We start from the raw sequence: 27,573 nt of genomic DNA, 5'->3' as shown, positions 1-27,573 counted from the left end.
AGAAGAGAAGAGAAGAGAAGAGAAGAGAAGAGAAGAGAAGAGAAGAGAAGAGAAGAGAAGAGAAGAGAAGAGAAGAGAAGAGAAGAGGGAAGAGAGAGAGGATACTCAAACATGATTTATCCCAGGAGTATAGATTGGTTTCATATTGATGAACAAATTTTTGTGATTATACATTAATAAGTCAGATTGCATCAATCTTAAAAATGCATATTTAAAACCTGCAGTATTCTTTAATCTGATAAATGGTATCTCTAGTTTACATCATAAATGGTACCTGACACATAACTGAAAGCTCCTCTTTAAAATGTAGAACAAGGTGACAGTAAGCACAGTAAGAAAAGCTAACAAACTAAAATATTCAAGGAATGTAAAGGAAGGAACAACACTATATGCTTGCTTATTCACCATGACTTGATTGTATATGAAAGGAGTTGGGCAAAGTGGGACACACCTCTAATTCAATTACTTGGTAAGTAGAAATAGTATGATCAAGAATTCAAGATCTTCCTCAAATATGTGGAGAGTATAGGGCCAGCCTGGGCTAAAGTTGTTCTGTCTCAAAATACCAGACAAAGAACAGTAAAATATTTTAAAGTTGATAAAAAGGAATTTTTATTTAGTTTATAAGAAATTGCTGGAGATTTGAAAAAAGAATAAAAACATCAAAGGAAAAAAATATACAGTTCAGGGTTAAGAGATGGCTTGGTGGTTAAAAGCACTTGCTGCTCTTTCAGAAGAGCCAAGTTTAGCTTCCGGCACCCATATTGGGCAGCTCACGCCACTTGTAACTCTAGCTCTAGGGGATGCAACACCTTTTCTCAACTCTGAATGTTTCTACACTCACATATACACATGCCCACACACAGACACATGTAACTATACATAACAATGAAATAAATCTTAAATATAATGAGATATATTTTACATAGCTTCAATAAGTAGTTTAAAGGGGAAAAGAGATATACATAAAATAGAAAATGTTAGTAAATCTATCAAAACTGACAAATGTTACAGTTAAACTACTTTCTCAGAATGGGTGGGTAGAAGATATGTATGTTCATGTGTTTGCTAACATATGTGTAAAAATACAAAAGCATGTATATGGATCTATAGGTGGAGGCTGGAGATCAACTTCAGATGTACTCTTCAGTTCCTGTAGGCCTTTTCTCTAGAGACTAGCTCTTTTGTTCTGAACTTGAGACTCATCTACTTGGCTAAGCCAGCTAGTCAATGAACTCCAGGGACCCAGCTATCTGCTTTCTATTAACTTAACTGACTTCATGTGAATGGTGGTTACGAATTTAGCTTGTATATAAGGGACTTTGTCAACTGTGCTATCCCCTTATGTCCTTAAAACCTATTAAATATAATTAAAGAAGGCATAAACAAATACTGATTATAGTCAATACTCATGCATTAAAAGATTACCTTAAAAATAATTCTTTCCGAATTAGCCCATAATAATGTGACTCCTGTTGAATGTAAACACTGAGATTTTCAAGTTGTTCTATATATATAATATATATATATGAGCAACAATGAAGAATTACATGTAAGTCAAAGGGAATTTAAACTAAGTTTATTTACTTTCAAAACACAAACTTGGTTATTATATTCTATTTCTTACTTTGCTTGTATTTTCAAGCTTCTTCTACCCTCCCCTCCCTTCTTTCCTTCCTATCATTCTTTATTTCTTTATTTATTCATTTTTGAGTATATATGTATATGTCAATGGGTATGCATGTGTGTACCTGTGTTCAAGTATGTGTGCATGTGTGGAAAGCAGATTATGGTAGGCTCGTTTTCCATTTACTCTCAGGCATCTGCCTGTCTCTGCTTACACAGATTTGGAATTGCAAGTGTGTACCATCACACTGCCTTATGCATAAGCTGGCAACAGAACTCGGGTCTACATGCTTGCAAGAACTTTTCTGACTAAGACAGGTTCAGTGTCCATAGCCGTGCCTTTGACACTGCTGACCTCCCAATCTGATCCTCAATGGTGTCTCTTGTGTTTTAAACCTGATCTTTCTCTTCTGTGACCCAGAAGCCAGCGTGCATGAGTTCATCCCTGGTCTTTCACTAAGCTCACAGTCTTCACTGTTCCCACATGTCCTTCAACTATTAGACAAGGCCACTTACATTCTCACACATCTTGATATGGCTGCAATCAAGCCAGCAGTCTGTTTCTAAATCCCCAGTAATCCCTTTTCTCACTACAAACAGGATCAAGTTCAAAGTCTGGGTGTTAAAAGTTCTTGACACTGTATCACTCAGGATCTGGTCTTGCCAAAGCATAAACTTTTACCCACCCTCTGCTTCTTTCACATAGAACTAATTCCCACTTTTCCACACTTTCATAAAAGTCATGAACTTTCACAGCTCCAGCTTTTATCTTCGTTATTTGGCTCTAAATTTTTGCTCCACCTTTTTACCAAGAAAAAAAATTGCACAATGTCAAGATTCAGCTCAAATGTCATCCTTCATGAGAAGCCTTCTTTATACCAGATGTGGAGAATTCCACCTTCAGTACTAACACAATATTTTGCTTCTTATGCTTTGATATTTACAGTTGAAGCGTTAGTGCCCCATTCCCATGTACGTAATGAAATCCTTGCAGGAAGGGCACAGAACTGTTCAAATTCACCTCACACATTCATGAAACAGATCAGGTACGGTACATTGTTTATGTTCATTTGTATCATACAGCTTATCAGCTTACACAGACCTTGTGCTCTTAATCCTTACCTGTTTTATGAACTAGATATTACTTTCCCTGTGTATTACAACTGAACAGGCTTAAGTTCAAAGGCTCTGGAAGGAGAGCAAGCTAATATAATTTAACACCAAGAGCTATGATTTGTATGCATGTTTCCCACACAATACTCAGTGGTCTTTACATTAAATCACACCACCTCCACTTTCTGTTGCTAATTTCTGTTGGACTTCTTTATTTACTGATACAAAATCCTTAAGAATGAAACTTCCTTTGACAGCAATTTAAGAAGTTTGTTCTTCATTTTAAAGCATATTTTACATAAAATAAGTAACATAACAGAAAGTTACTCTTTACTAGGAAATTCAGATAAAAGGAAGATTTATGAAGGTCAATTTCATAGAATAATTAAAAATATATACTTATGCTAAATTAAAGAGCAATATATACATATATATACATATATACAAGTGATAATATATGTGTGTATGTATGTGTGTGTGTGGTTAATTAAAAAGTATTTTAGCCAGGTGTCTTCTTCAATTTACTATATGTACATGAGCACACTGTTGCTAACACACCAGAAAAGTGCATTGGATTCAATTAAAGATGGTTGTGAGCCACCATGCGGTTGCGGGGAATTGAACTCATGAACACTAAAAAAGCAGAGAGTGCTCCTAACCCCTGAGGGTCTCCATGTCCCACATCTGTAATCTTAGCAACTAAGATGAGGTGAGACAAGATCAAGAGACCAGCCTTAGCCACATAGTAAACTCAAGGACATCCTGGGCTATATTAGACTCTGTCTGAAACAATAATACACATCCTAATGTTCCCCACAATTAGTAAAATGCCTTCAGGCACGATTGCTTTCTAAGTTTCTTTGCTTATATCTCTTATGCACTCTGCTGTGAAACTGACCTTAACTTGAGAACATTTGATTTCTGCCTTCTTCTAGTCACACTGTACCCACTTGATAGTCAAACCCTTCCCATGAAACAAGTTCATCAGGCTGACCTCTAGTCTGATGGCAATGTGGCACTAAACCCTCTTAGAGAAGCAGGCAGAGTACCAAGCATCCCTTGCTCTTCTGTGGACAGGTAAATGTTTTGCTGATGGACTTAAGAAGAGAAAGAGGATGGAAAATTACACACACAGTATTTTCAAACCTACTGTATTTTGAGACATTGCCTTACCATATAACTCTGACTGGCATGGATCTAGTTTTGTAGATCAAAATGGCCTCAAACTCACAGAGATCTACCTGCCTCTGACTCCTGAATGCTGGCTTTGAAGGTGGGCATCACCATGCCTGGCTTACAAGACTATTGTGTGATAAAGAAAAAAAAAAAACCTAGAGAGCTTATGGCCACTTCAGTCTGGTGGCTACCACGGTTTGGCTGAAACATTGTACCAGTGAGTGAGAAGTGGCAAACCTTCTTTTCCATTCAGTTGACAGGGGCCACCTATCCTGTGACTTCGATTCCATTTCAGAGAAGCTGCTCATAATGTCAAGGAGAGCAGAATTCAGACACTGCTAGGGCTCAACTGGTCTTAGACATTTTTAGACCTTGAAGACCAAGACCAGCAAAACCAAGAGGTATTGTCTGCATGGCAGGGTTATAAGAGCACAGCCCAACCCATATATATATATATATATATATATATATATATATTCCTAAACAAGTAGGCCAGTTTCTTTTCTAGTTACTAAAGCACAGTCCAGATGAGTTTATTTTAAGAGAGTGACAATTACATTTACTTTGCAAAGTTACAGTAGAATAGTATGAATCAAAAGAACAGCCTCTTATTTAATTTCTTTTATCACATTTCTGCTTTTCTTTGTAAACAAAGAAAATGTGAACCATGTGCTTTTAAATCTGCACAAGAATAAGCACAAAGTGTGGAGTACAGAAATGTGCTTTACCTACTCAAAATTACAGAGGAATATAAAAAGCTGAAAACACAAAGATCAAATTGCTTAAGAAAAAGTAACTGAAATCAAGGTTGCTAACACAGCCTATCCCCCAAATAATTCCATAAGCAGTTACTAGTTACATCTCATCCCAGTCCACTGCCTAGTGTCAAAGTCCATGGGGTACTTACAGGAAGTACTCCCATCAAAGTGTAATTCTTCATGTATCTTGAGAAAAAAATCCCCCCAAGCTGTATGAGACCATAAATTCAATTTGTCATAGTTTATCCTAGTATCCACTTTCAAAAGCTAAACTGAAATAAGTTTAGCATACAATTGTGGCACTATTATATGCCAAAGCTAACTTTTAGAGTGAGATTATGCTATTAGTATATAACCATGTATATGAACTAGTATATATTTGCAAAACAGAAAAGTGAGGAGATTAGGGGAGTGGCTTGGTCAGTAAAGGGCTTGCCACAGAAGCATGAAGAACTGAGTTTAGTCGCTAGCCCCATGCTAAATAAAATACAACTCTGGGTATGTTTCTAGAAAACTAGTGCAGTTTAAGGGAGGTCGAGTCAGGAGGATGACTAGGTCCTGATTGATGGCTAGCTAGTCAATCTAGCCAGTCATTGAAATCTAGGTTCAGTGAAAGACTATTTCTGAAAAGCTAAGGTAGAAACACAGAGAGGTGGAGAAGTGATTGAGGAAGACATCTGATAATGTTGAATCCTGCCCTCCACAAACTGCACGCGGTAAGATACACGCAGACACAGACACAGACATACACGCATGCACACACACACACATATGCACACACGCATGCACACAGTAAAGTGAGAACCTCAGGACTCAATTTTACTTCATATTTCTGTGTCTGAGAGAACCATGTTTCATTCATGGTAAATGCTCAAGAAATACTGAATGAATTAATGAACATTTGCAGCTTAGACTCATATGCTCACACTTAGCTCTTTGTAAACACAGGATTGTAAATGTTTAAACTCAAGTCAATCCAGATGGCAAATAAAATCCAAACCAGAAACTACTAGAAGACAATGTAGCCAAGATTCTATTCACACAATAGTCAATGTTAATTGAACATTGACAATATATCTTGAGTATATAGAATTCAGGAGCACATTTGGCACACTGGTGTCCTATCACATCTCTTGGGACAAAAATGTCTTTGTGGGGAAGGGCTTTAACTTGTCAAGAAGAAAGGTGTTAGAATACTGGAGAATGAATACATCTTCACTCATCCAGGAGAAAGCAAACCTTATCTCACTGTTATTATGAAGATCGTCTTTGTAAAAAAATAAGTACTTGTGACTTAAGAAGTTCTCTATGCCCTATGTACTTGTAGAGTTTTACACAAAAGTAATACATCAGTATGTCTTAAGCAAAGTAACATACATGTTACACTCATATAGTTCTCATAATAACATTATGTGGATCATATTATCTCCATTTTGTCTATCAGAAAATTAAGCATACTGAGTTACTAACCAAATTGCCAAAGCCATAGCTATTATATAGAAGGTGCAGTATTGGAGTCCATTCGTGTCTAATTCTGAAGCCCATCTGTTTCCTGTATTATTTAGTGTGTGCACTCAGTAGACAGTTTTCTCCTTCCACTATGTAGGTTCTGGGATTACATTCAAGTCATTGGTGTGGTGGTTTAGATGACAATGACCCTCACAGGTACATAGGTTTCAGTTTTTGGTCACCAGGGAGTGACACTATTTGAAAGGACTAGAAGGTGTGGTCTTGTTAGACGAAGTGTGTCTGGGGATGGTCTTTGAGGTTTCGAAGAGCCCATTCCAAGCCCAGCGTCTTTTGCTTCCTGCTGCCTGAGGATCCAGTGTGGAACTCTCAGTGACTGCTTCTCCAGCATCACATGTGCCTGCATGTCACCATGCTTCCTGCCACGGTGACAGGAGGACTATCACCATGCTTCCTGCCATGGTGACAGTGGGATTAGTCCTCTAAAACTGTAAGTCAGTCCCCATTAAATGCATTCCTTTGTAAGAGTTGCTGTGGCCATGATGTCTCTTCACAGAAAGAGAAACCTACCTAATATATCTACCATAGAAGCAGGGCCCTTACCCTGTGAGCCACCTCACCAGCCTTCAAGTTATTAACAAATTATTATCCTACTCCTTTGAAACCTTGAAAAATAATTTTGAAACTAAATCAAGATCACACAAAAATATTTGCATATAATAAGAAAAGGAAATAAGAAAAGAAAGGGATGGGGAGGGAGGCAGACAATGTGGTTGGTTGTCCAGGGTCCTGGGTTCATTTCTTGTCTGTCACAGTGAAATGCAAGTTATCTTTAAATGCTTAGTTGTCTGTTCCATCAAATAAAAAAAAAAGGCATACAATAAAATCGGGTTTTTTATTTGAAGTTAGAGTTTGTATTTGAAGTTTGTCTTATTCTTCTCTGAGTTTCAGAGTATCTCCTAAAGATTTGCTCCTCCTGTGGATATTCCAAGCCTGGAATCCCATGAAGAAGCTCTCAGTAATCACTATTTTTTCACTGTGTTAACTATGGCTACTTCAACCAGCCAACTGCTCATACACGCCATTCCAAACAGACATTTAAAGCAACCCAAGCTCCGAATCTAGTCTATTATTCCCACTCTTCATACTCTAACCCTGGTGAGTATGCTTTTGGCCACATTTCACTTGGGCCCAGATATATACGATTTCTTTTATGGATTGTAATTGCCTATAAAGGACCAATGCCAGCCAGTTTTAAGGTTTCAAAAACCTAAAAAGACTAGTTTTTACCAGATTTTGTGCTAAACCTACTTACTAGAACAAATACAAACAGAAATTCTCCTATCTAAAAATCATGATCATTTGGAAAAGGTAATAAATATATTTTCTTTGAAGAAATTTTTCATCAACATAACAGTACTAGGCTTCCAAGCAGTTTACCTAACCTTACTATTCCTTAAAGTTTTCAAAACATATGACCTCAGATCTTTTAGATACTGTGTTTGAAAAGGGTGATTTAAAAATGTATATATCATTACACAGCTTATTTGTTTCAAAAAAACCTCACACACCATCTGCATATATATGATATAGTATGAATAATTTCCATGGATGGCCAGCATTTAAAAGAATGCTCTTCATACCCATTGTGGATTCATAACCATGCATTTATTGAACTTTCTCTGATAATCTCAACTGTAAAAAATGCAAAATATTACCACCTGTGTGAGCAGCTGGATGCCAGTGATTAATCTCTGCCCAAACCCATTCACACTGCCTCCGTGATGCAGTAAACCTGCTGCCACAATTTATTAGAAAAAAATGCTAAATTTTGCATTGCACATGTGCCTAGTACTGAGGACTTTCTGCCAGGAAAATGTTCCACACTAAGTTACCTTTACAATTTAAATACAGGAAAGAAAAGCCCAGCAGTGTCTTTCCCCAACCACTCAAATATTCAACTCTACAATTACTAGTCATATGCATTCTTAGTTCTCTCATACATGGGGAGAGGTATTTCATTTCTAGCTCCTCTAATATAGAGAATGCTCTCTCAAAAGAGGACCTTTATTTCACTTCACACAAGTGAAACACTCTGGTCTAACTCTGAAGGTGGAGGGGAAGGTCTTTAAAATTCACAAGCAATGACGAAAATATGGAACCTTGCAAGAGCCAGTCACAATACATGGATGCCTGTGTTAGATTTATCACCTCCTCAAATGAAAGTCTTTCCGAATTTGCATTGTATTGACTGGAGTATCAGAGTATGGGGCTAAGGAAGGGAAGACATTGTATACATGGAAACCTGGGCTAATTTCTCATCACTTCCTACCCCTGGGACGGGACAGGACACTAGTTAGCCTTTCCTAGGTCTTAATTTCCTCACATATTCATGAGAGACTATGATATTTGTGTGACTGATGCAATTAACATGGACTTCTTCCACAGAGAGGGGACTCTAGATTCTTCTTATTTTAAGACTAAGTCTCACTATGTAGCCTTGGGTGATATGGAATTCAAAAATGTAGACCAAGATGGCCTTGAACTCTCTGGTGGTTTGCATATGCTTGGCCCAGGGAGTTGCACTATTAAAAGGTGTGGCCTTGTTGGAGGAAGTGTGTCACTGTGGGTGTGGGCTTGGAGACCCTCCTCCTGGTTGCCTGAGGTTCCTCCGTGTCTTCCTGGTTTCCTTCGGGTGAAGATGTAGAACTCAGCTCTTCCTGCACCATGCCTGCCTGGATGCTGCCATGTTCCTGCCTTGATGATAATGGACTGAACCTCTAAACCTGTAAGCCAGCCCCAATTAAATGTTGTCCTTTATAAGACTTTCATTGGTCATGGTGTCTGTTCACAGCAATAAGACCCTAACTAAGACAAACTCACAGATCATCCTTGTGTCTTAGGGGACTATGTATGTGTGCCATCCCATCTTCAGTGTGAGCTGTGTTATTATAGTATATATCATGAAGATGATTCCTACATACAGAGACACTTAACTTCTGCCCTCTTGGATATTTTCTATTTATTTTGTGTTCTCCCTTGAGGTAACTTAAAGATTCTACTATCTGTGCAGTGAAATAAAGTCATGCCACCAAGCAAGAGGATGGAGCTCAATAAATGTATCTTTAAGTAATGTGTCTACTGTATAACATTGTGTAGAGACTTCAGGTGACCTTATTAGGTAATATCATGTTATGGGACAACCACTGTAAGAAGTCTGTTACTTACTAAAACAGTGTATGTAAACATATACATTATATTTATGTAAGTGTATATGACCACATATACCCATCTTAAAACACAATACTTACTAGAACACACACACACACACACACACACACACACACACACACACACTAACTCAACCACTAAGCATTTGCCATCTCAAAACAGATCGTGGAAGAGGACCAGAGCTCCATGGATCTAAAGTAGTCAATCAACTAACCTGATGCCACAGACACACCCAGCATGGCGCAAAAACCAGCAATTATCCTAGTAAACACTTCACATTCAGTCAAAGTAAAGAAAGAGTTCAAAGGACTCTGACAGGAGCAAACAGGCCAGTAACCCCTGGAGGTGACTCTGTGGTGCACAATCCACATGCTGACAGCTCAACATGGATGAGAAATGCGAGGAATGAGCAAACCGTTACACCCTGTTGTCCTCCACCCCTGCCTCCCCCATCACACCAATCAAATGGCATCAACAGGAATCTTAGTAACACAACAGATATCAAACCCTAACAGTAAATACATATATTTTATCTCAGGCTCTGTGGTGACTCTTTTCATTGATGAAATACTACAGTGTTAAATGTTGTTAGAATCTTTTTAAAAACCTGAATCTGAATGCTTTGTACAGTGTATGGACACACACCATTAGATTTTGTTTGTAGCTACTTGTGACCTCATTACCAGCAGTAAGGGAATTGTTAAACTGTGATTGACAGCAAATGTTTAGCTGAAACTACAAATGTAAATTGCAAGAGAAAAGGCTGAATAGAATAAACACGTTCCAGTTTCACTTTTTGGATTTCAATTATCACCTAATTTACAATGCTTCTTAATACAATTATATGGCCAAGCACTTTAGAATGACCTGTTAGGATAAGCCCACATTTTGCAAGAAGCCAGTGAAATGAGCAACACATTAGGTCAAAAAGGTGCCCCACACTCCAATAGACAATATCCAGTCTTAGGACTTAAAATGGCAAGAGCTAAATAAATAAACAAGAGGTCCCCTCTGGCACTCTGGGAAAGCCCATCATTCTGTGAAATTCATTTCATAGCTTTGAGGGCTAGAAAGAATGTTTTAAATATTTTTCCTCTCAAAGTGTTAATATTCAATAGAAAACTAAAGGAAACCAACCGAATAGTTGTGCTATAGCTAAAGATGGGGAGAAAATTTCTCACTCCTCAAAGTTTAATAGTTCTACAATTCATTCCCAGTCTTAGAATAAAAAAAAATTGCAAGTGATTTCAAAAATCTCCCAGAAAATAAAATCGTATAGCCCCTGGGGTCTCTCTGGGCCCCTGAGCACTGGCCTAGCCTTGTTCTGAGCTCATGCAGCAGGCATCCATACAGTGAGGAGGGGTAGCACAGAGCCCTTACTAGAACCGTCACCACCTCCCTTAACACTAGATAGTTCCAGGAGAATGTGCCATGACTCGTTTAAATGGCTATCCAACTGTATTTTCTAACATTTGTTACAAATGCTTACAGAAGATCGCAGTTAAAACATTTTCATGGAAGGACTAAAGCATGATTAAAACCATAGATAATGTCCTAAAGTAAATAATGGTTAATCAGCAGGCAGGATATGAATCTACATGTCAGCATCACAGGGGCCAATGAGCCTATAGATTTTCTGTACTGTTAGTTGTGAATTTAATGTTTACATGTCATATTTGATGAGACACTCACATGTAGGGTTCATACCTATACAATAAAGGGAAGAGTAAGTTTCAACAGAAAAAATTATGTTCACCTTAGATTGTCATATAAAACTGACTCATCATGAGGGTAAGAGTTGGTTTTATACAGATCAAGTTTTTCAAAGTCTTTCCAAATTCTTACATATTCTGAGTTATATTTAATATGATCTTAAATATAGACAGTAATGCTAAATACATCACTCCTTGAACTGACTCCATAAAAACTCCATGAACCATCACAGAAAATAGCCAGGGAGGAGTGAGAGATGAAAGATCTCTGTAATAAGCCTCAAAGCACTGATGATGGGGGCTGAAGACATGGCCAAGTTGTTAAGAGCACTTGGTGCATCCCTAGAGGTTTGATTCGCAGCACCTCCAGGAAGGTTCACAACCATTTGTAACTCTAGTTTCATGGATCTATTACCCATTCTCCTGGCCTTTACAGACAACAGGCACACATATGGCACACAGATTTACAAGCAGGCAACAGGTAGTATACACTCACACACACACATATACATACACTCACACACACACAAACATACTAGTACATGTGTACACATACACACTCCCACACATATATACTCAGACACACATACACAAATACATGTATACACATACCCTCACACACATATACACACTCAGACACACACATACATACAAATACATGTACATACATACACATACAACCAGACATACACACATGGCCAACAATAATGAATGAGGAAACTGAAAAGAATACAAACAAATGGGAAGACACAAGGATATTGCTAAAATACACCCAGTGTCCAAACATATGTATTTAATTAACTCAAAACATTAATGTCTTACTTACTAAAATAAGAAATTCATTCTTAAATTTTGTAGGAACAAAGAAAGAAAAAACCTAGCATAACCAACACAATGAGAGAGAAGGGAGCTAGAAGAATCAGAGTATGTCATTCCAAACTATACCACAAAGGTGTACTAATTCTCCCTGCATGGTACTGGCATTAAAACGAGACATACAGCCAGACAGAATAAAGAGGACCCAGAGATAGTCTCATGCATTTAGAGCCAAATGGCTTCCCACAGAAGCTCTCAAAACACACATGACAGACAAGGTCCCATTTGACTCAACTGGGCCCTAACTTGCTGTGTATGATTGGTAACCAAGGGCCACACAGAACTCTTGATCCTCTTCCCCAAATTCACAGGTGCTGCAATTTCAGACGTGTACCTCACACCTGACAAAACACATGTTTAAATAAACAGTTCTAAGAAAATGCTGTCTGTGTGAGGAATAAGTGAAAAATCAACCCGAATGGGGTTAAAGACAAATATAAACCCCAAACTTTAGAACTACAAGAAGAAATAGGAGGTCACTTTATACCTCTGATCCAAAGAAGGATTATATCTTGGTCGAGAATATAAAAGTGCAGACCACGAAGGAAAATTTAGACAAGTAAGATTATATGAAACTAGAAAGATTCCAGCCTGTAAGGAAGAGACAGCTGAGTAACTTACAGGATAGGAGAAATTTTCACAGACTACATCCATTGAGCAGTTAATATTCAGAATATTCGAGGAAACTAGGAACACACCCCAAACTACGGAGGTGAATTTTGAGTTTGCCAGTCACACTGTGGAGACAACAGATGTGAAGAGTACAGGGTAGGAAAATAAAGGAAGAAGAGGAAGAATGAGAAGAGAAGACAGAAAGAAAAAGTGACTTGATCAAAGAAATTCAAGGAAAAGTAATTTATCTATCTTAATTGTCACTAACTTCTACTTGTGAACCAAACACCCACTGGCCCTCCAGATAAGGGCGAAATAAGTGTGCACAGAAATGAAGGCTAGAATTCAAGTATACAGACCATAACGCCTTATCCAGCCATTAGGCAAACCTTATTTTGGCCCTGTCTAAGTTGGTTGGCACCACAGGCAAAATGTGGGAAAAGAAAATATTTTGAAGATCTGAGCCACGAAAGCTAAGGCAGAAGAGACCAGTTAAAGCAGCAGACCCTGAAAGTGAGTTTTCAAACCAGAGCTTGGCAGCCCAGAGAGGTGCTGACTTCAAGGGAAATGTTTGGATATTTCAAATTGTGATGGAATAAAGTAGACGTGGAATTGAGCATCAAATTCTGAAACACTGAACCTAAGACGATGCCAGTCCAGCCAGAAAATACCACCAAGAACAACAAAAACAACTACCCTGGACATTAGAAATTAGAAACTTGTGAAAAAGTTCCCAAGACCTCAGGGACATGGAAACTGGTCGTAGGAAAAACAGCCAGGGTTCCTTGGGATACCAAAGCTTACTTTTTCATGACCGTGCCTGCAGATGCTTCTCAAAGGGCAAGTTCAACCTCTCACCTTCACTGACCTTTAAGAAACAGAAAGAGAGCCATCTACTCATGAATTTCCAGGCAGAGAACTCTTTCACATGTAGCTCCCATGTGAATACAGAGGGGATAACAAACTTACTGACCAAACATTTCATAAGTCTTTCAAGTGTCCACTCACCATATAAAACCCTAATTTAGTCAAACTCCATATTTTCAGTTGTCTGGACATCCTTAACACCTTCTTAAATATAACGAAAAGAACAAGAAGGAAGAGAAAAGGAAGGAAAAGAAAGAGAGGGTACAGAAGGACAAAGAGAAAGGCGGGGAAGTGGGAAGAGAAGGAAGGAGGGAGGAAAGCATCCGATTGTTTCATGGGTCTCTGCTTTAAACATTGTTTCTACACAAATCCCCCCCTCCACACACACACACACACACACACACACACACACACACACACACACACGTTTGTAAACTGACACTTCACAGAAGTCAGTCTTCAGGTTAACACTCACTGGAGCAGCATCCTGAAAGGAGACAGGCCAACCCTCGCTTTAAGACAACACCCCCGCCCTGTCACCTCACCTCACCATGTCTCTGATGACCTTCTCCGCTACAGAGAGTGAAAAGCACCTGACTGAACACTTCGCTGAGCAGATGATCCCCTAGTATAGAGCAGCCGAGAGGCCAGCCAGGCATCCTTTAGGGCCGTTCTCTCTGATCTCTGTGCAGAGTCGTTCACAGAGAGAAGTACCCCCTTCTATCCCATAGAAAAATCTATGAACACACTTGAAGTCATGGTAGGCTAAACCAAGCATTTTCATACTAGAAATGTCTCAACCAACTCAGCTAAATGATTACAGGCTTTCCTTCTCTCCTATGGTTTTCTAGACTTGAAATCAGAACTCTTACAGATTAATAATTGCCCTCAACTTCATAAAGGTATTAAGAACGGAACACATTGTGTAGCACAGGTTTTGTAGTGGTGACTTGTGTACGTGAATATGTGTTTTGTTGTTGTCATCTTACTTGGAATAGAGTTTTGTAGATGAGACTATAGACAGCCTTGTGTTGAGTATGCGCTAAATTCCTAAGAGTGGGTCTGGCAATATTGTTCTGCAGTAGATATGTAAGTGGCTATGACTTCCAGGATTTAAATTCAAAGTAAATGAAATTAACTTCTGATATCAAAGTACTTTCCTCCAAACCAATCAGGATTACAAGAAAACCTGGGCTCATTTCTTTGGTTTGTGTTTATTGTTTCTTTGTGTTTCAAATAATCAGAAAGGAAAATTCAAAATGCAGCAGGAACGGAGTTCTGAGGTGACATCATAAAGGCATTTAATGTCACTGGGTCTCTCTTTTCCTCTCTGTGCAGTGGGAAGATTAACAAGCTCCAGCACACTGGAATGCCATGGACCTAGCTGGAACGATAGACTCAGCTAAGTTTCAAAACCATAAAGCTGTTTGTCTGTGTACCATCAAGCCATCATGTACAAACGAGCAAGGGACGTCAGGATGGTTCTTAGTGAACTTCAGAAAGGACTCACTTCTCAACCCTGGACTAAGTCCTGGAATCCACTACACATGAAAGATAGACCAAAGGCGATGTGTACCTAGAAATCCCCTGTCTTGCTTTTGGGTGGCTATATTTCTCAATATGGTTGCCTGCTCGCCCCCGATCCCCTGCGTGTGTCTTATTTCAGCAGCCTTCTTTTGACTCTTGCTTGGGATTTCAGTGTGCTCAGGTCTTATCTTCCCCTGTTATTTTAACTTGCATTTGCCTTATACAGTGCTAATAAAAGAGACAGTAAGATTTTATCACTCTGTAGCCGGGGTGATAAATTAAAGCCTTTCATCTCAGTATGTTAAAGGGGGGGGGGGGACTTGGAAAGAGACCCCTGTATCTTTATGTATCTTAGCCTTCTACACTGGCCAGTCTTCCCTTCTCAACAGATGCAAATAGACACACGCCCACAGATATACTCCTAGTCAAAGATTGGTAAGAAAAGCAATAGTAATTCTAAGTTATTATTTTCTATCCTTATTCAAAAATAATGTTATACTGAAGGGGAAATGAAAAGCCGGTATCACTCAAGTTGTCTTTTTTCTTTCGGTGTTTATTTGTAAAGAAAAATAAACACCTATGGTTTACATATGCTTGAGCTCACAGTACCTACACCTCACCTTGGTAGCTGACTGACTCTTCCACAAGAAAGAACCATAAAAATAGACAGTTCCTTTTACACTATTATAAATCTGTGGCCTCGTCCATCCCTTAAGACAAACCGGAAATTCCACGTCCCTTAGTGCAGCATTACCGCAAATACACCACCTACCAAAAGTTACATTTGAGCTGTCACTTGGCATCTAGTCACCACTATAGCCTGAAGAATTCCTGGGGAAACTGTGTTATTGATAACAAGAGGGAATATGTCATCAAAGGTTAACAGGGAATTTTCCAGGGTTTTCCTTCACTTGTGCACTGGTCTCCTTCATGCCCAAGAAGGTTTGACTAGGTTTTACTTACCTAGGGAAGGGGAGAAAACACAGTCACAGATCTAACCATCAGTCTTGGGATCTGGATACACTTAGGTCTATTGGTTATCTGACCCACCCTTTCTCTGCACCCTTGTCTGGAGACCACACCCCTTCCCTTGGGGCAGACCAGATCATGCTTGCCTTCAGTTTCTCAAGGACATTGTTACTTGGGCCTGTTACAGCAACCCTCCCAAAGTTAGTTATGAGTCCCGTGCTGAACTGAGATTGCCTCGGTCACAATCCAACAGAACTTAGGACAGGGAATCCCCAAAACCCTCCCTGGTGCTCCAGCCAGTGTTGGGTCCCCTGGGGCACTGCGCTCACGTGGTTCCTGAGAACCACGCGTGGAGCTCCCACCACAGGCAGGCAGAAGCTATGCGCGGTGCGGAGGAGGGACGCGTGGTGGCGCCGGGCTCGTGGGAGCAAAGAGTTCCCTGCCCCGTGAGGTGATCCCTGGGCTTCAGACAATGTCGGTGCCACTGCGGCTCCAGGGAGTATTTTCAGGAAGACACAAATTTGAATGGGGTAGCAACTTGGTATAAATATTTTTAGATTTATTTTTAAGTGGGAGAAAATAGTAACTCCAATCTTATCTACAATTGAGTTCTTTTAAGGTTGTCACAACACTGATGCTTCTGGCCTGGAACTCACACTTAAACTCTTGGTAAAACAAGGAGTGAGAGTGCCCAGAGGTAGCGACGCTATCTCCACCCACCTTTTGGAAAACTCTGCCCACTCGGTCATGAACAGATGCTGGCAAACCTCGTCCTGGAACAGCGGAGGTCTTGTCCCTTCCTGGTGCATTGAACCCGCTTCGTGCTGGCATTTAAAACCCACAGAAGCCAGCTGTGTTTATGACTTGTTTAATTTCACAGGGGATGGGGGAGGGATCAGAAACTCCAGGACGGGACGTTTGCCTCTAGCGAGGGGGACCAGTGCTTGGCATCTGATCCTACCAGCACAGAACTCCAGGGAACTTGGGCCGCTCAGGGTGGAGAGGGAGGAAGGAAAAAGGAGGGGGAGAGAGGAGGGGCGACGACGGAGGGGCCGAAGAGGAGAGAAGGAAACAGGTGAGCTCCCACTGCCTCTAGTAGGAGACTCCAGCACCTTGGTCCCCAGCAGCGCGCCACAGTCCCAACTTAGACAGGCACTTACCAGCTTTGCACGGGTCCTTGTAATCTATAGGCTCCGTTTTGTCCTCTTCGTTCCCATCAAAAGTGTAATCATAATCGAGGCCAGTGCAGACCCACAGCTCCCGGGAGAAAACAATACCCGAGACCACCAACCACAGAAGCATCCTAGGGGAGAGCGCTTGCAAACCCATCCTCCTCCCCTAGAGGAAGGAGGGGACCAGACCCCGAGGGCCGCGTGGATATGCGGGGCTCTAGGGACAGTGCTCTTCTCCCCACTGGGAGGATCCTCGGAAAGACCTGAGTGTTCAGGTGTCCGGAGACATGCGGGTGTCTTCCGGACCCTAGAGAGGGCAAACGCTGCCTGGCTCCCCCGGATGCTGGGGAACTTGGCCAGGGACCCGCGGGTGGGCGGAAGGCAGGTGAGGAGCTCGGCCCAGGGCAGCCGCAGCCAACCCGGCACGGTCCAGGTCGTCCTTCCAGCGGCCGAACTTCCCGCGATCGCGATCGCGACCGGCCGCGGCGAGAGGCGCACGGCGGGCTCAGCTGCCACCGGAGCTCCGGCTCCTGCGCCGCGCCCCCGCCGCTGTCAGGACCCCGCGGCCGAGCGCGAGCTGCAGCCGCCTGCGCCCGCCGCTGCCGCTGCCGCCGCCGCCGCTCCGGGAAGATGAATCCGGTCTGCACATCAGCACATCTGAACTGAAAGGGGAGACCGAGGAAGGGGGTGGGAGCCAGGCATTTCTACGCCGCCAGACCTTAAAAGCCTGCAGAAGCTAGGGAAGCTCTCGACTGCCCGGAGAGCAAAGGGGTGTGAGGATTTGGAGTGCCTCTTTCCCCCCTCCAGGCTGTCTTTTTTACCCTCTTCCTAACTTGAAAAAAAAAAAAAAAATCTTCGCAGCATCTAACCCAATCACTCGCATCCTGCTTACTTATTCATACAATCAGGGTCAGGATCCGGGCCCCAGCCTCCTCTCTGACTTCGTTTGATAGCCTTATACAAACAAACAGACACGAGCGCGCTGGCATTTCCATTTCTATTTTACTAAAGATAAAAAAACCGAATGCATTCCGCATTTGTGTCCACGAACAGCAATTAATAGATGAGGTACGTGTCAGAGCAGAGCGCCAGACCGGGGGTGGCGCGAGGGATCGTGACAACTTCGCTGCAAATCTCTCTATCCTGCCCCCCCGCCCCACCCCCAGATAAATAGGCGGTATGTGTTTCTTTCCCTTGCTGCTGTTGAACCTTCCTACCTCAAGGGTGGAAGAAAAAAGTATCTGACCTTTCTCTGTTTGGGTAAGAAAACAGACTTCTGTCCAAAGTCTCCTAACCAACAAAGTTTTACTAAGAACTAGAGAAATTAATTTAAAAGAAAAAAAATCGAGTTCCAGATCGCACCAGCAGGAAACGCTAAGCCCTCGCTGATGGGCTGGAGCTAGGGCTCACGTGGGCGCTGGAAGGGAAGTTGGAACACTAGCCACGCAAATTTTCTGACAGTTCTGGAGCCGGTGCCCAGCGCCTCCTAGTACCCTTCGGCTTCACTTGTTTGATTTCCTCCCTAGGACGGTGTGTTAAGAGCCGGCAGCTGGATCAGAGAGGTAAACCACTCCTCAGCCCAGCAGACTCAAGACAAACACAGGTTGTGGGAAATTGAGGAAGGGGGAAAAAAATCAGAGGAAATCTCTGAAAAAACCCCTGGTGTGAGCAATTCCGAGGTTTCCCCACATCTGTAAGTAGTTTCCAAAATAGGTGAGCCGACTTCCCCCACCCCCAAGCTTCCGGGGGCCTGGAGAGCTGAGTTTTCCTTTTCTAACACGACTTTACTGTCACTTTAGCAGGGACTATCTTCTGGTGCCTTTGTATCTTTATTTGAGGAACCCATCCCGGTTCCAAGTAGACATTTAGGCAAAAGTAAGGAGCCAGGGAGTCAGTCTCTCTCTCTCTCTCTCTCTCTCTCTCTCTCTCTCTCTCTCTCTCTCTCTGTATATACATGTGTGTTTATGAGAGAGAGAGTCTTTGTGTCTGTCTCTCTTAGGATAGGAAGAAACAACCTTCGCTTGTATACTTGCAGCAGAAAAGTAAGCAGATAATCTGGAGGACAACATACTGTTTTCTTCTTGAAGGAAAAGGGTAGGAGGAACCAGAGGTAAATGGAAGTGATTGTTTCCCCTTAGCAAAGTTAGGGTTTCTTGAAAACCACCACAATGATGTTCTCTTTCTGTAGATCTTAAACATCTAACCCCTTCCTATAGAGCAGACCCAGACCACAGGTTTAAAAAAAAAATTGCTTGATAAGGAGGTAAAGACACTGCTTTTGAAATTTCTTGCTGAGTCATGATCAACCCAACCAAAAAAAGCTGTTTGTATAATTAATGCTGGTGCTGCTCCTGCAGGGCTAAGCAAAAGTGCATCCTACATAGCCCAGCTCAGAACCAGAAATGCGATTTTTCTTTAGAAGACCTCTGCTCTCGAACTGCTGACTGTGTCTGCATTTCTTACGCTGGGCCCACTAAATGCCAGGAAACATCTAAGACTCTCATCAGATACGGTTCTTAAGAGTCTGTACCTAGAATGCACAACCGTGGCAAGGATGAACATGTTTTACCATTTATTGGGAAAGAAAATGGTACCATATGGGGACATCTGCCTTATTATTACTGGACAGTGATGTCTGTTAGATCTTCCTTACAGATCTGTCACTGCTTGGTTGGAAATTTTTATCAATTTGGACTAGGGGTGGAGTCCATAGAGAGCTTGCTTAGCGGGCACATTCCCTTAGTTGGATCCTCATTACCCCCTAAAGCAAATTTAAACTTACTGGAGGACGACGTAGAGTTCAAGGTCATCTCAACTACGTAAGGACTTTAAAGCCAGCCTGCAATACATGTGACCCTCTTTCAAAAAAAAAAAATGAAATAAATTAATGAATAAAAATTCAATATATTTATATCCAGAGAATTGATATCTACCATACTAGAGCATGAGATTTAAGTGGAGAAATGTTTATTTATGGTTAAAGTGTTTGCCAAGAGTATTTGTTTATTTCACAATATTCTGGGCCTTATATTTATTCTCTCTCTCTCTCTCTCTCTCTCTCTCTCTCTCTCTGCGTGCGCACGTGTGTGTGTGTGTGTGTGTGTGTGTGTGTGTGTGTGTGTGTGTGTGTGTGTGTAGGTAAGCAAGGGAACAACTTTCTAGAGTCAGTTCTTGCCTTCCAGTTTCTGGCCACCCACCTTGTGGACCGTCTCCTCTGCTTCCTCAGCTCCTGCCTTAGCTGGCCCACAAGATTCTCTAAATTCTCCTGTCTCTGCCTCCTACCCTGCTTTAGGAATGCTGAATTATAGATGTATTTCAGCGTCCAGCTTTATGTGGGTTTGAGAGATTAAACTCAGGTTGTCACGTGTACCCGGAAAATGCTTTTACTCACCGAAAACCTTCCCAGCCCTAGTTTTCAGTTTCTAAATCTTAGACTTAGCTCTATTTGTAACAAATCAGCTGGGTTTAAATGTCATTCTTTTTTCCTATAGTTGATGGCAGATTTTTTTTTTTGTCCTGAACATGTAAAAAGATCAATTTGGATAAATAGGACTGTGGTTAAGAAGTTGGATCTGAGTGTAGCTGAAGACATATGCAGTATCTAAATTCAATCTCTTCAGGAAGATGAAAAAGAGAAATTGATTTCTTCAGGGAAACCTGCTGACCTGGCTCTGGCATCATCTAGCTGGTGGCTGCCCTTGACCACCACCGTGGCACCTGCCAAGACTCTCAGCCCCTCATGATAGGAGCAAACCATGACCCCAGGAAAAGGACACCTTCATAGCCAACCATCATATTTCCTTTGCTATCATACTAGTTAAATCATACTGTGTGTAGAAAGAATACCAACCAGATATGTCTGCTTTATCATCTAGCCAGTTAGACGAAAGCTTTCCTATGACATTAAGTAACATGCAAATGTATTCCCTTCCCGTGAAAAATGTTGCACAAAACATGTAGTTCCTGTAAAACACAGGTCTGGAAAACTATGGACAAAAATTTTCAAACTTTATTGTGGAGTGAAATGGAGGCCACACTCTCAGCCCAGTTTAGTTCTTGTTTTGTGTTGTTTGTTGTTTGTTGTTTGTTTTGTTTTGTTTTAACACATTAGATTATAACTAGGGAATTCTATAAAGATGCATTCCTAGGAAACTGTCCTCGATGGGGGTCAAAGACAGCCAATATTGGCAACTTTATGCTGCTTCAAATTTTAGAAGAATGATTTATGCTATTAGCATTATTCTTCTGGGTGAAATTTTATATACTTTGGTAAAATACTTTCCTGTGAAATAGACACCATACCTCTGTGAAATCCAACTTTTACATCGTTTTATTCTAATAATTTTTAAAAATAAAACTAAAACTATTACTTCAAAAATTATTTATTTTCATTTTGTGGATAAGAATGTTTTGCTTCATGTATGTCTGCAAACCATGTGAATTCCTGGTACCTGAGAAGGCCAGCAGAGATTGCCAGATCCCCTGGAAATGGAGGCATCGCACAGGGGTGTCTGGAATGGAACCAGCATCCTCTGAAAGAGTAGCAAGGTAAGTGCTCTTAAGAACAACTGAGCCACCTCTCCAGTACCAGCACTGTGAAGTTTTAGGTCATATTATTTTACATGTCACCATTACAGAATGGCCCCAGTTCACTTACCTCTGTTTTAGTTTATCCTTGGCAACACATTTTAGGGCTTCTCTTTTGAAGTTCCTTCATGGTACCAAAGATTAAAACCAGAGCCTGGGGCAAGCCAGGTGGGTATTCTCCCACTAAACCATATATCCCCAGCCCCACAACTAAAACTAATTATAGTGATCTAACACTTAGTCAAGATCTGTCCATATTGCTAATAACAACTGACACCGATCAGCATAGTATCAGCTAAGAAAGAAGGGAGCATATGGCAATATTTGCTTAGAATGAAAGTTATTTGTTGAAGAAAAGGCTTTCGGCTTTCCAGGGCAGAAAGAAAGCATCTTGATGCAATGTATTCTGCATACTTGTTTCTTCATTTGTTTGTTTTCTCTTTTTCTTTTATTGAAAATAGATTTTCTTTCTCACATAACATATCCTAACTGTGGTTTCCCTTCTCTTTATCCTCCCAGTTCTTCCCCACATCCCCTCCAATTCTGATAGACTCTCTTTCTGTCTCTTAGAAAACAAACTAGCTCTAAGGGATAATAATACAACAAAAACTAACATACTGGAATTGGAAATATAAAAAAGAAGAGAGGAAGGAGGAGGAAAAGAGCCCAAGAGAAGGCACATGAAAAGAAACCCCACTCATTTGCAGAGTTAGGAATCCCACTGGAAGCCATAATGTGTCCACAGAGGACCTGCCGCAGACTCCATCTAGGCCTTGTACACAGTCCCTGGGAGTTTATATGATCTGTTACTATGTTGAGGGTCTTGTTTCCTTGATGTCCTCCATCCTCTCTGGCTTTTACATATATTCTTTCTGCCCTCGCTTTCATAGGGTTTCCTGAGACCCTGTGGGAGGTATTTGATATTTAGGGCTGAGTGTTCAATGGTATCTCACTCTTTATATAATAATGTCTGACGTGGGGGTGGGTATTTCTTTAAATCAGTTGCAAGAGGAACCATCTCTGTTGAAGGCTGAGGAGAAACTGATCTCGGAGTGTAGCAGAATGTCATTAGAAGTCTTTTTAGTACAAGGGTTTTGTTTTGTAGTGTATTGTTTTTGTGTTTGTTCGTTTGTTGTTACGTTTTATTATTAACAAACACTAATATTTGGTTTTGTTCTGAGTCCCTAGACTATCTAATTTCAGGTTCTTCATTACCTAAGCAGTGTTGGGTACAGGCTCCATCTCATAGAGTGAGAATTAAGTCAACTAAGACATTGGTTGGCGAATTCCATAAGCTTTGTACCACTCCAGCACTAGCACATGTTGCAGACAAGACACTGTTGTAGATCAAAGGGTTTGTGGCTGAGAGATCATGCAGAGAACCTTCCTGTTCAAAAGACCACAGGAAGTATGACTGAAGATTCTACATAGGCACCAGCTCAATTTCCCTGTGTTCAATAACTTGTGTAGGTGTTCCCTTCAACTCTGAGACTTTGGTGTCAGTTCATGGACACATCTAAGGTCTCAGCAACTGTCTGGTTTGTTTGGGGATTCCCATGTGAGCTCGCTGGTCAACAACTCAACTGGGTGTAACCCAGTGCTGAGACTCGAAGCTTCATTTGGTAACAAGATGACTAATTGGGACTCTGTCACATAATTTGGAGATTTTATTTAAATTATCTTTATATATGTATGTATTTTAGGAAGCTTCTACTGCATGTGGCTTCCATACTGCCCCCACATGGCCCTCACAGAGAAATTTTAACCCAGCAACATGGCTGCTCTGATCACATTGAAAGAACTAGGTCTTGTGATCTGGCTGGAAACCAGACATGGCCTCAGTACAAACCTTTAATCTCCAACAATGAAGTTTACTTGAGGGGCAGACAAAGTAATGAATCAGAAAAACCGATCTGACAACATAAGTCAGAGATAAGATACCTCAACTCTCGGTAGAAAAGCCACTTAAAAGCAGTTCAGGAAGAGAGACTGAGTGGTCAGTTCTGTTCAGTCAGTTGAGTTCGGTGCAGTGAAGCTGACCTAGTGAGTTGGGAGTCAGTGCAGTGAGTGCAGAGAAGTGCAACTGTGTTTGTTCCCGAGTTTATGCAGAGGCAGGTCAGCAGAGGCAGGTCAGCAGAGGCAGGTCAGCAGAGGCAGGTCAGCAGAGGCAATTGAAGCCGGAGGATAAGAAGGAACCAGAAGATTAGAACAAATAGCCAGATTTAGTTTGGGGCCAAGAAGAGCAATTCAGTTAGAAGCTGAGAGAAGCCAGACTGAATCAGTCGGCTTGGAGAGGAGCTTGAGCCAGAACAGCTGAGTCGAATCAGCCAGCCCTAATTTAGAAAGGACTAGAAAGTCTGAGCTTATTCAGCTTCCAAGACAACAATTACATCTGGCAAGTAAAAGTTACTTTTACAGGCCCTCAATTTTAGTTGTTTCTCCCCATATTGCCTTCATCTTTCTCCCATCCCCCTACCCGATCTTCCCCTTCCATACCTTCCTTCACTCATAGGTGTCTGTTCTATTTCCCTTTCCTGAGAGATCTACCTGTCCCCTTAGTCCCTTTATGCCTAACCTCTGTGGTTCTATAGATTATAGCTTGGTTATCATTGACTTAACAGCTAATATCTGCATAAAAGTGAATACATACCGTATTTGTCTATTTTGTATCTGGAATACTTCACTCAGGATCACTTTTTTTCCTAGTTCTATCCAATTACCTGGTAATTTCATCATTTTTTAAAAATGGTCAAATAATATTACAATGTGTAAATGTGCCCCATTTTCTTTATCCATTCTTTTGTTGAGGGACATCTAGGTTGTTTCCCATTTCTGGCTATTACACATAATGCAGCTGTGAACACATTTGAGCAAGTGTCCATGGTAGATAGACTAGTTCCCTTCTTCCTGAAAAACTGGCACATTGATTTCCGTAGTCACTGCACAAGTTTGCCCTTCATTGGATGAGTGTTCCTTTTTCTCCACAGTGTCCTCAGCATGAGCTGTCACTTTTCTGATCTTAGTCATTCTGACTGGTATAAGATGAAATCTCAAGGTACTTTTGATTTGCATTTCCCTGATTGCTAAGTTGACCATTCCTGTAAATGTTTCTCTGACATTTGAGCTTCCCATTCTAAAATTCTGTTTAGATCTGTGCCCTATTTTAATTTGTTTTTTTTGTTGTTGTTTGTTTTTATTTTTGTTTTGTTTTGTTGATACCTAGTTTTGATGCTGGTTTTAACAGAGACCTTTAAGTCTTTCAGTATTCCCTAGAGGTTTGTGGTTATGCCCTTCGTAACTACTGTGCCCTCATTGTGGGACACTGAGATTACTTGTTCTTTGGGTTCTATTCCATTGTACTTACTTTAACAATTAAAATATAGCCATGAAGTTTCCAGTACAGCCGCCTACATACTTCCTATAAATCCCCAATGCAATAAGAGTTGAATGGAATAGTTTTATCTTTTTAAAAAGACAAGAAGCCATAAATTGCACTGTACCAGATACATGCCAGTTACTTGTCAATATGGTATTATTTTGAAGATGGAGAATAAGCATTGGAAGAACAAGTGATACTTGAACACATTCTTTTCACCATTTAACTCTGACCTTCTGCAAGGTCCTCTGATTGCCATTTATTGGGCTCAGCATTTCTGCTAACAACGCTTACAAGCACTGATCACTAAAGAATATGTCTGACAATGCCAGTAGCCTTTGGCACCTACTGCAACCTGTTCCCTTTGAGCTTCAGTGTGAAGTATTCCCCTTGTGACCCTAGATTTTACTCTAGACCGGAGTTCCTCTGATCTGTCTTAATTTCATGTCTCCCCACCATTAAATAAAAAATACTTAATCATGAATAAATCAGATTTCCATCACTCTAAAAGAGGAAAAGATCTGTTTAGGGTCTTTGGACTCAAAGCTTTGGAATTTTCAGTATTTAACCAGTTATCTTTGTTACTTTTGGTGCTAGTGGTTATGATATATAACAGAGGAAGGGAATTGCTCACCCAAAAGTTGAGGAATAGAAACATAGAAAAATGAAATTATTAGTGTCCCACTCTCTCTTTTAAGGGCACTATTGGTGACCTGTAGATATCCCCATACATTCCACTAACATCACACTGGGGACAAAATTTTAACACATGGACCTTCATAAGGCACTTAAGATAAACAGCAACAGCATGTATGGTGACTGAGAGGCAAATGAGGTGAATAGTTCAGCCACTCAGCATAAAGCCAGCTTTATAAGAGCTCAGTGGCTGTTATAATCACCCATTTTTCTGTTCTCAAATGATGCCTCTCCATAAGGGCGCCACTAATCCATTCAGACTCTGAAAGTCCATTAATAATCATTACTTATGAACAAATTGTCAGAAACGAGGTTTATTTTTCAGATAAAAAGAATGTCAAGTAATAGTACCGTTGATTGTATTAGTTTACTTTTGGTAAAGCGAGTCTCTGACAGTTTGGGTTTCTCAAATTAAACAGCTTATAGTAAATAAACACACAGGGTTTTAAAATGAAAGAAATTTAGAAACGAACATTGTTTACTAGCCTCCTAAGTAAGTTGTTGCATAACTGCTTACTATATATTTAAAATTTGTGTGACTTCCTTTTAATGATGCATTATAAAATCACCAAGTTACTTTATGACTGATTTAACTCTATTCATCGTACACAGCTGCACTTGGACACTAGCTTTTCTGTATTTCTAAACTCTCCATTCTGTTCCCAACTTAGCTCTGGGATCTAGCCAGATTTATTTTGTAAACTGCACTAGGCTTTTAAGGGGCAATAAATAATGACCTTGGCCTTCATCTTCAGGCATTGTAACTCATTTTGGGGTGGCTTTTCCAACCACTAAAACACTAATTTTACACTATAAAACTAAACCAATACAGAATGTCTGAAGTGTGCTTGTTTATATAACTATTGCTTTTCATCTTTAGACCACTTTAACGACATTAATGTCCCTAGAATGTGTGCATAGAGTTTATTCTCAAGCCACAACACCAGCTCTAAAACCCAGAGACATAGGAGCATCCTCAACTCAGAGGGGACAATTTTGTTCATGGTTTACTTCTCCCTCGACTCTTGCAGAAAACGTTTCGTTTGGATTTACTCTGAGTGTGACAATCCAAGGTGGGAAAGAAGCCCTGTAAAGCTGAGCACAATTGAGAAAACAAATCAGTGATGTAATGGTGGTTCTATTCCTCTCTAGAGTCAGTGGGGCGGCTACCCATGCTGCCTTGCCAGTGTGCACAGGAGAGCCAAGCTGCAAGAGCTAATTACCCAGCCAAGGTTTTGATCCCCAATTATCTAACTATTATAGATGGGCATGGCGGTTTGAGTTTTTGCTAGGGGGAGAATGCTAACATTTCTGGACCATTTCCATGGTTTTTTAAATTTAAATTTAGTTTCAGGAAAAGGTATACCTAGCGCTTTCTAGCCACCATCACACCTTTGAAATGCCAAAGTTTGGGAGGGCAGAACCCATTGTCTCTGTGTCTCTAAATCTCTGTCTGTCTCTCTCTTCTCCTTTCCCTTTCCTCCCCCTGCCCTCCCCCTCCCTCCCTCTGATCTTCAGTCTTCAGAAGGATTTGAAAAAAGACTACGCGTTCTTTTTTATCTCAACATTTAGATAAAAAGGAATTCAATCCTGTTGCTAGAACAATTTCTAAGTACATCTCCCTTTGAAAAATATTACACTAATAATGTCCAGAAGTAACTACGTATTTGCATATTTCTGGAGAACCCGCTGAATGAGACAATTCTCTTTGCTCTCTGAGTCTGTAGTAACAATTGCTACAAGGAATGGAAATTGTCTGTGCCTTTCACTGTACTATTATTTAGTGCAAGGTTTATGACTTACTCTGA

At 40.8% G+C, this 27,573-nt stretch overlaps 2 protein-coding genes across 3 annotated transcripts in view; both read right to left on the bottom strand.

The window, feature by feature from the left end:
- The window catches only part of Tll1 (tolloid-like 1), a 198,537-nt gene extending 180,418 nt beyond the window's left edge, over positions 1 to 18,119 (bottom strand). The window contains exon 1 of one of the 3 annotated variants that reach the window (XM_087589083.1): positions 17,999 to 18,119. Coding sequence is in view for 1 of the 3 variants with exons in the window: in NM_001106081.3 (NP_001099551.1) it covers positions 17,095 to 17,263 (169 nt within the window). In the remaining 2 variants the exon portion in view is untranslated. 3 annotated transcript variants of the gene reach the window in all.
- Positions 1 to 27,573, bottom strand: part of Erich1 (glutamate-rich 1) — a gene marked incomplete at its 5' end in the record, with an annotated part of 52,793,804 nt that overhangs the window by 52,054,795 nt on the left and 711,436 nt on the right.

This window comes from Rattus norvegicus, chromosome 16, assembly GCF_021556685.1.
Source record: "Rattus norvegicus strain SHRSP/BbbUtx chromosome 16, alternate assembly SHRSP_T2T, whole genome shotgun sequence".
NCBI lineage: Eukaryota > Metazoa > Chordata > Mammalia > Rodentia > Muridae > Rattus > Rattus norvegicus.
This window is presented reverse-complemented; position numbering and strand designations above follow the sequence as displayed.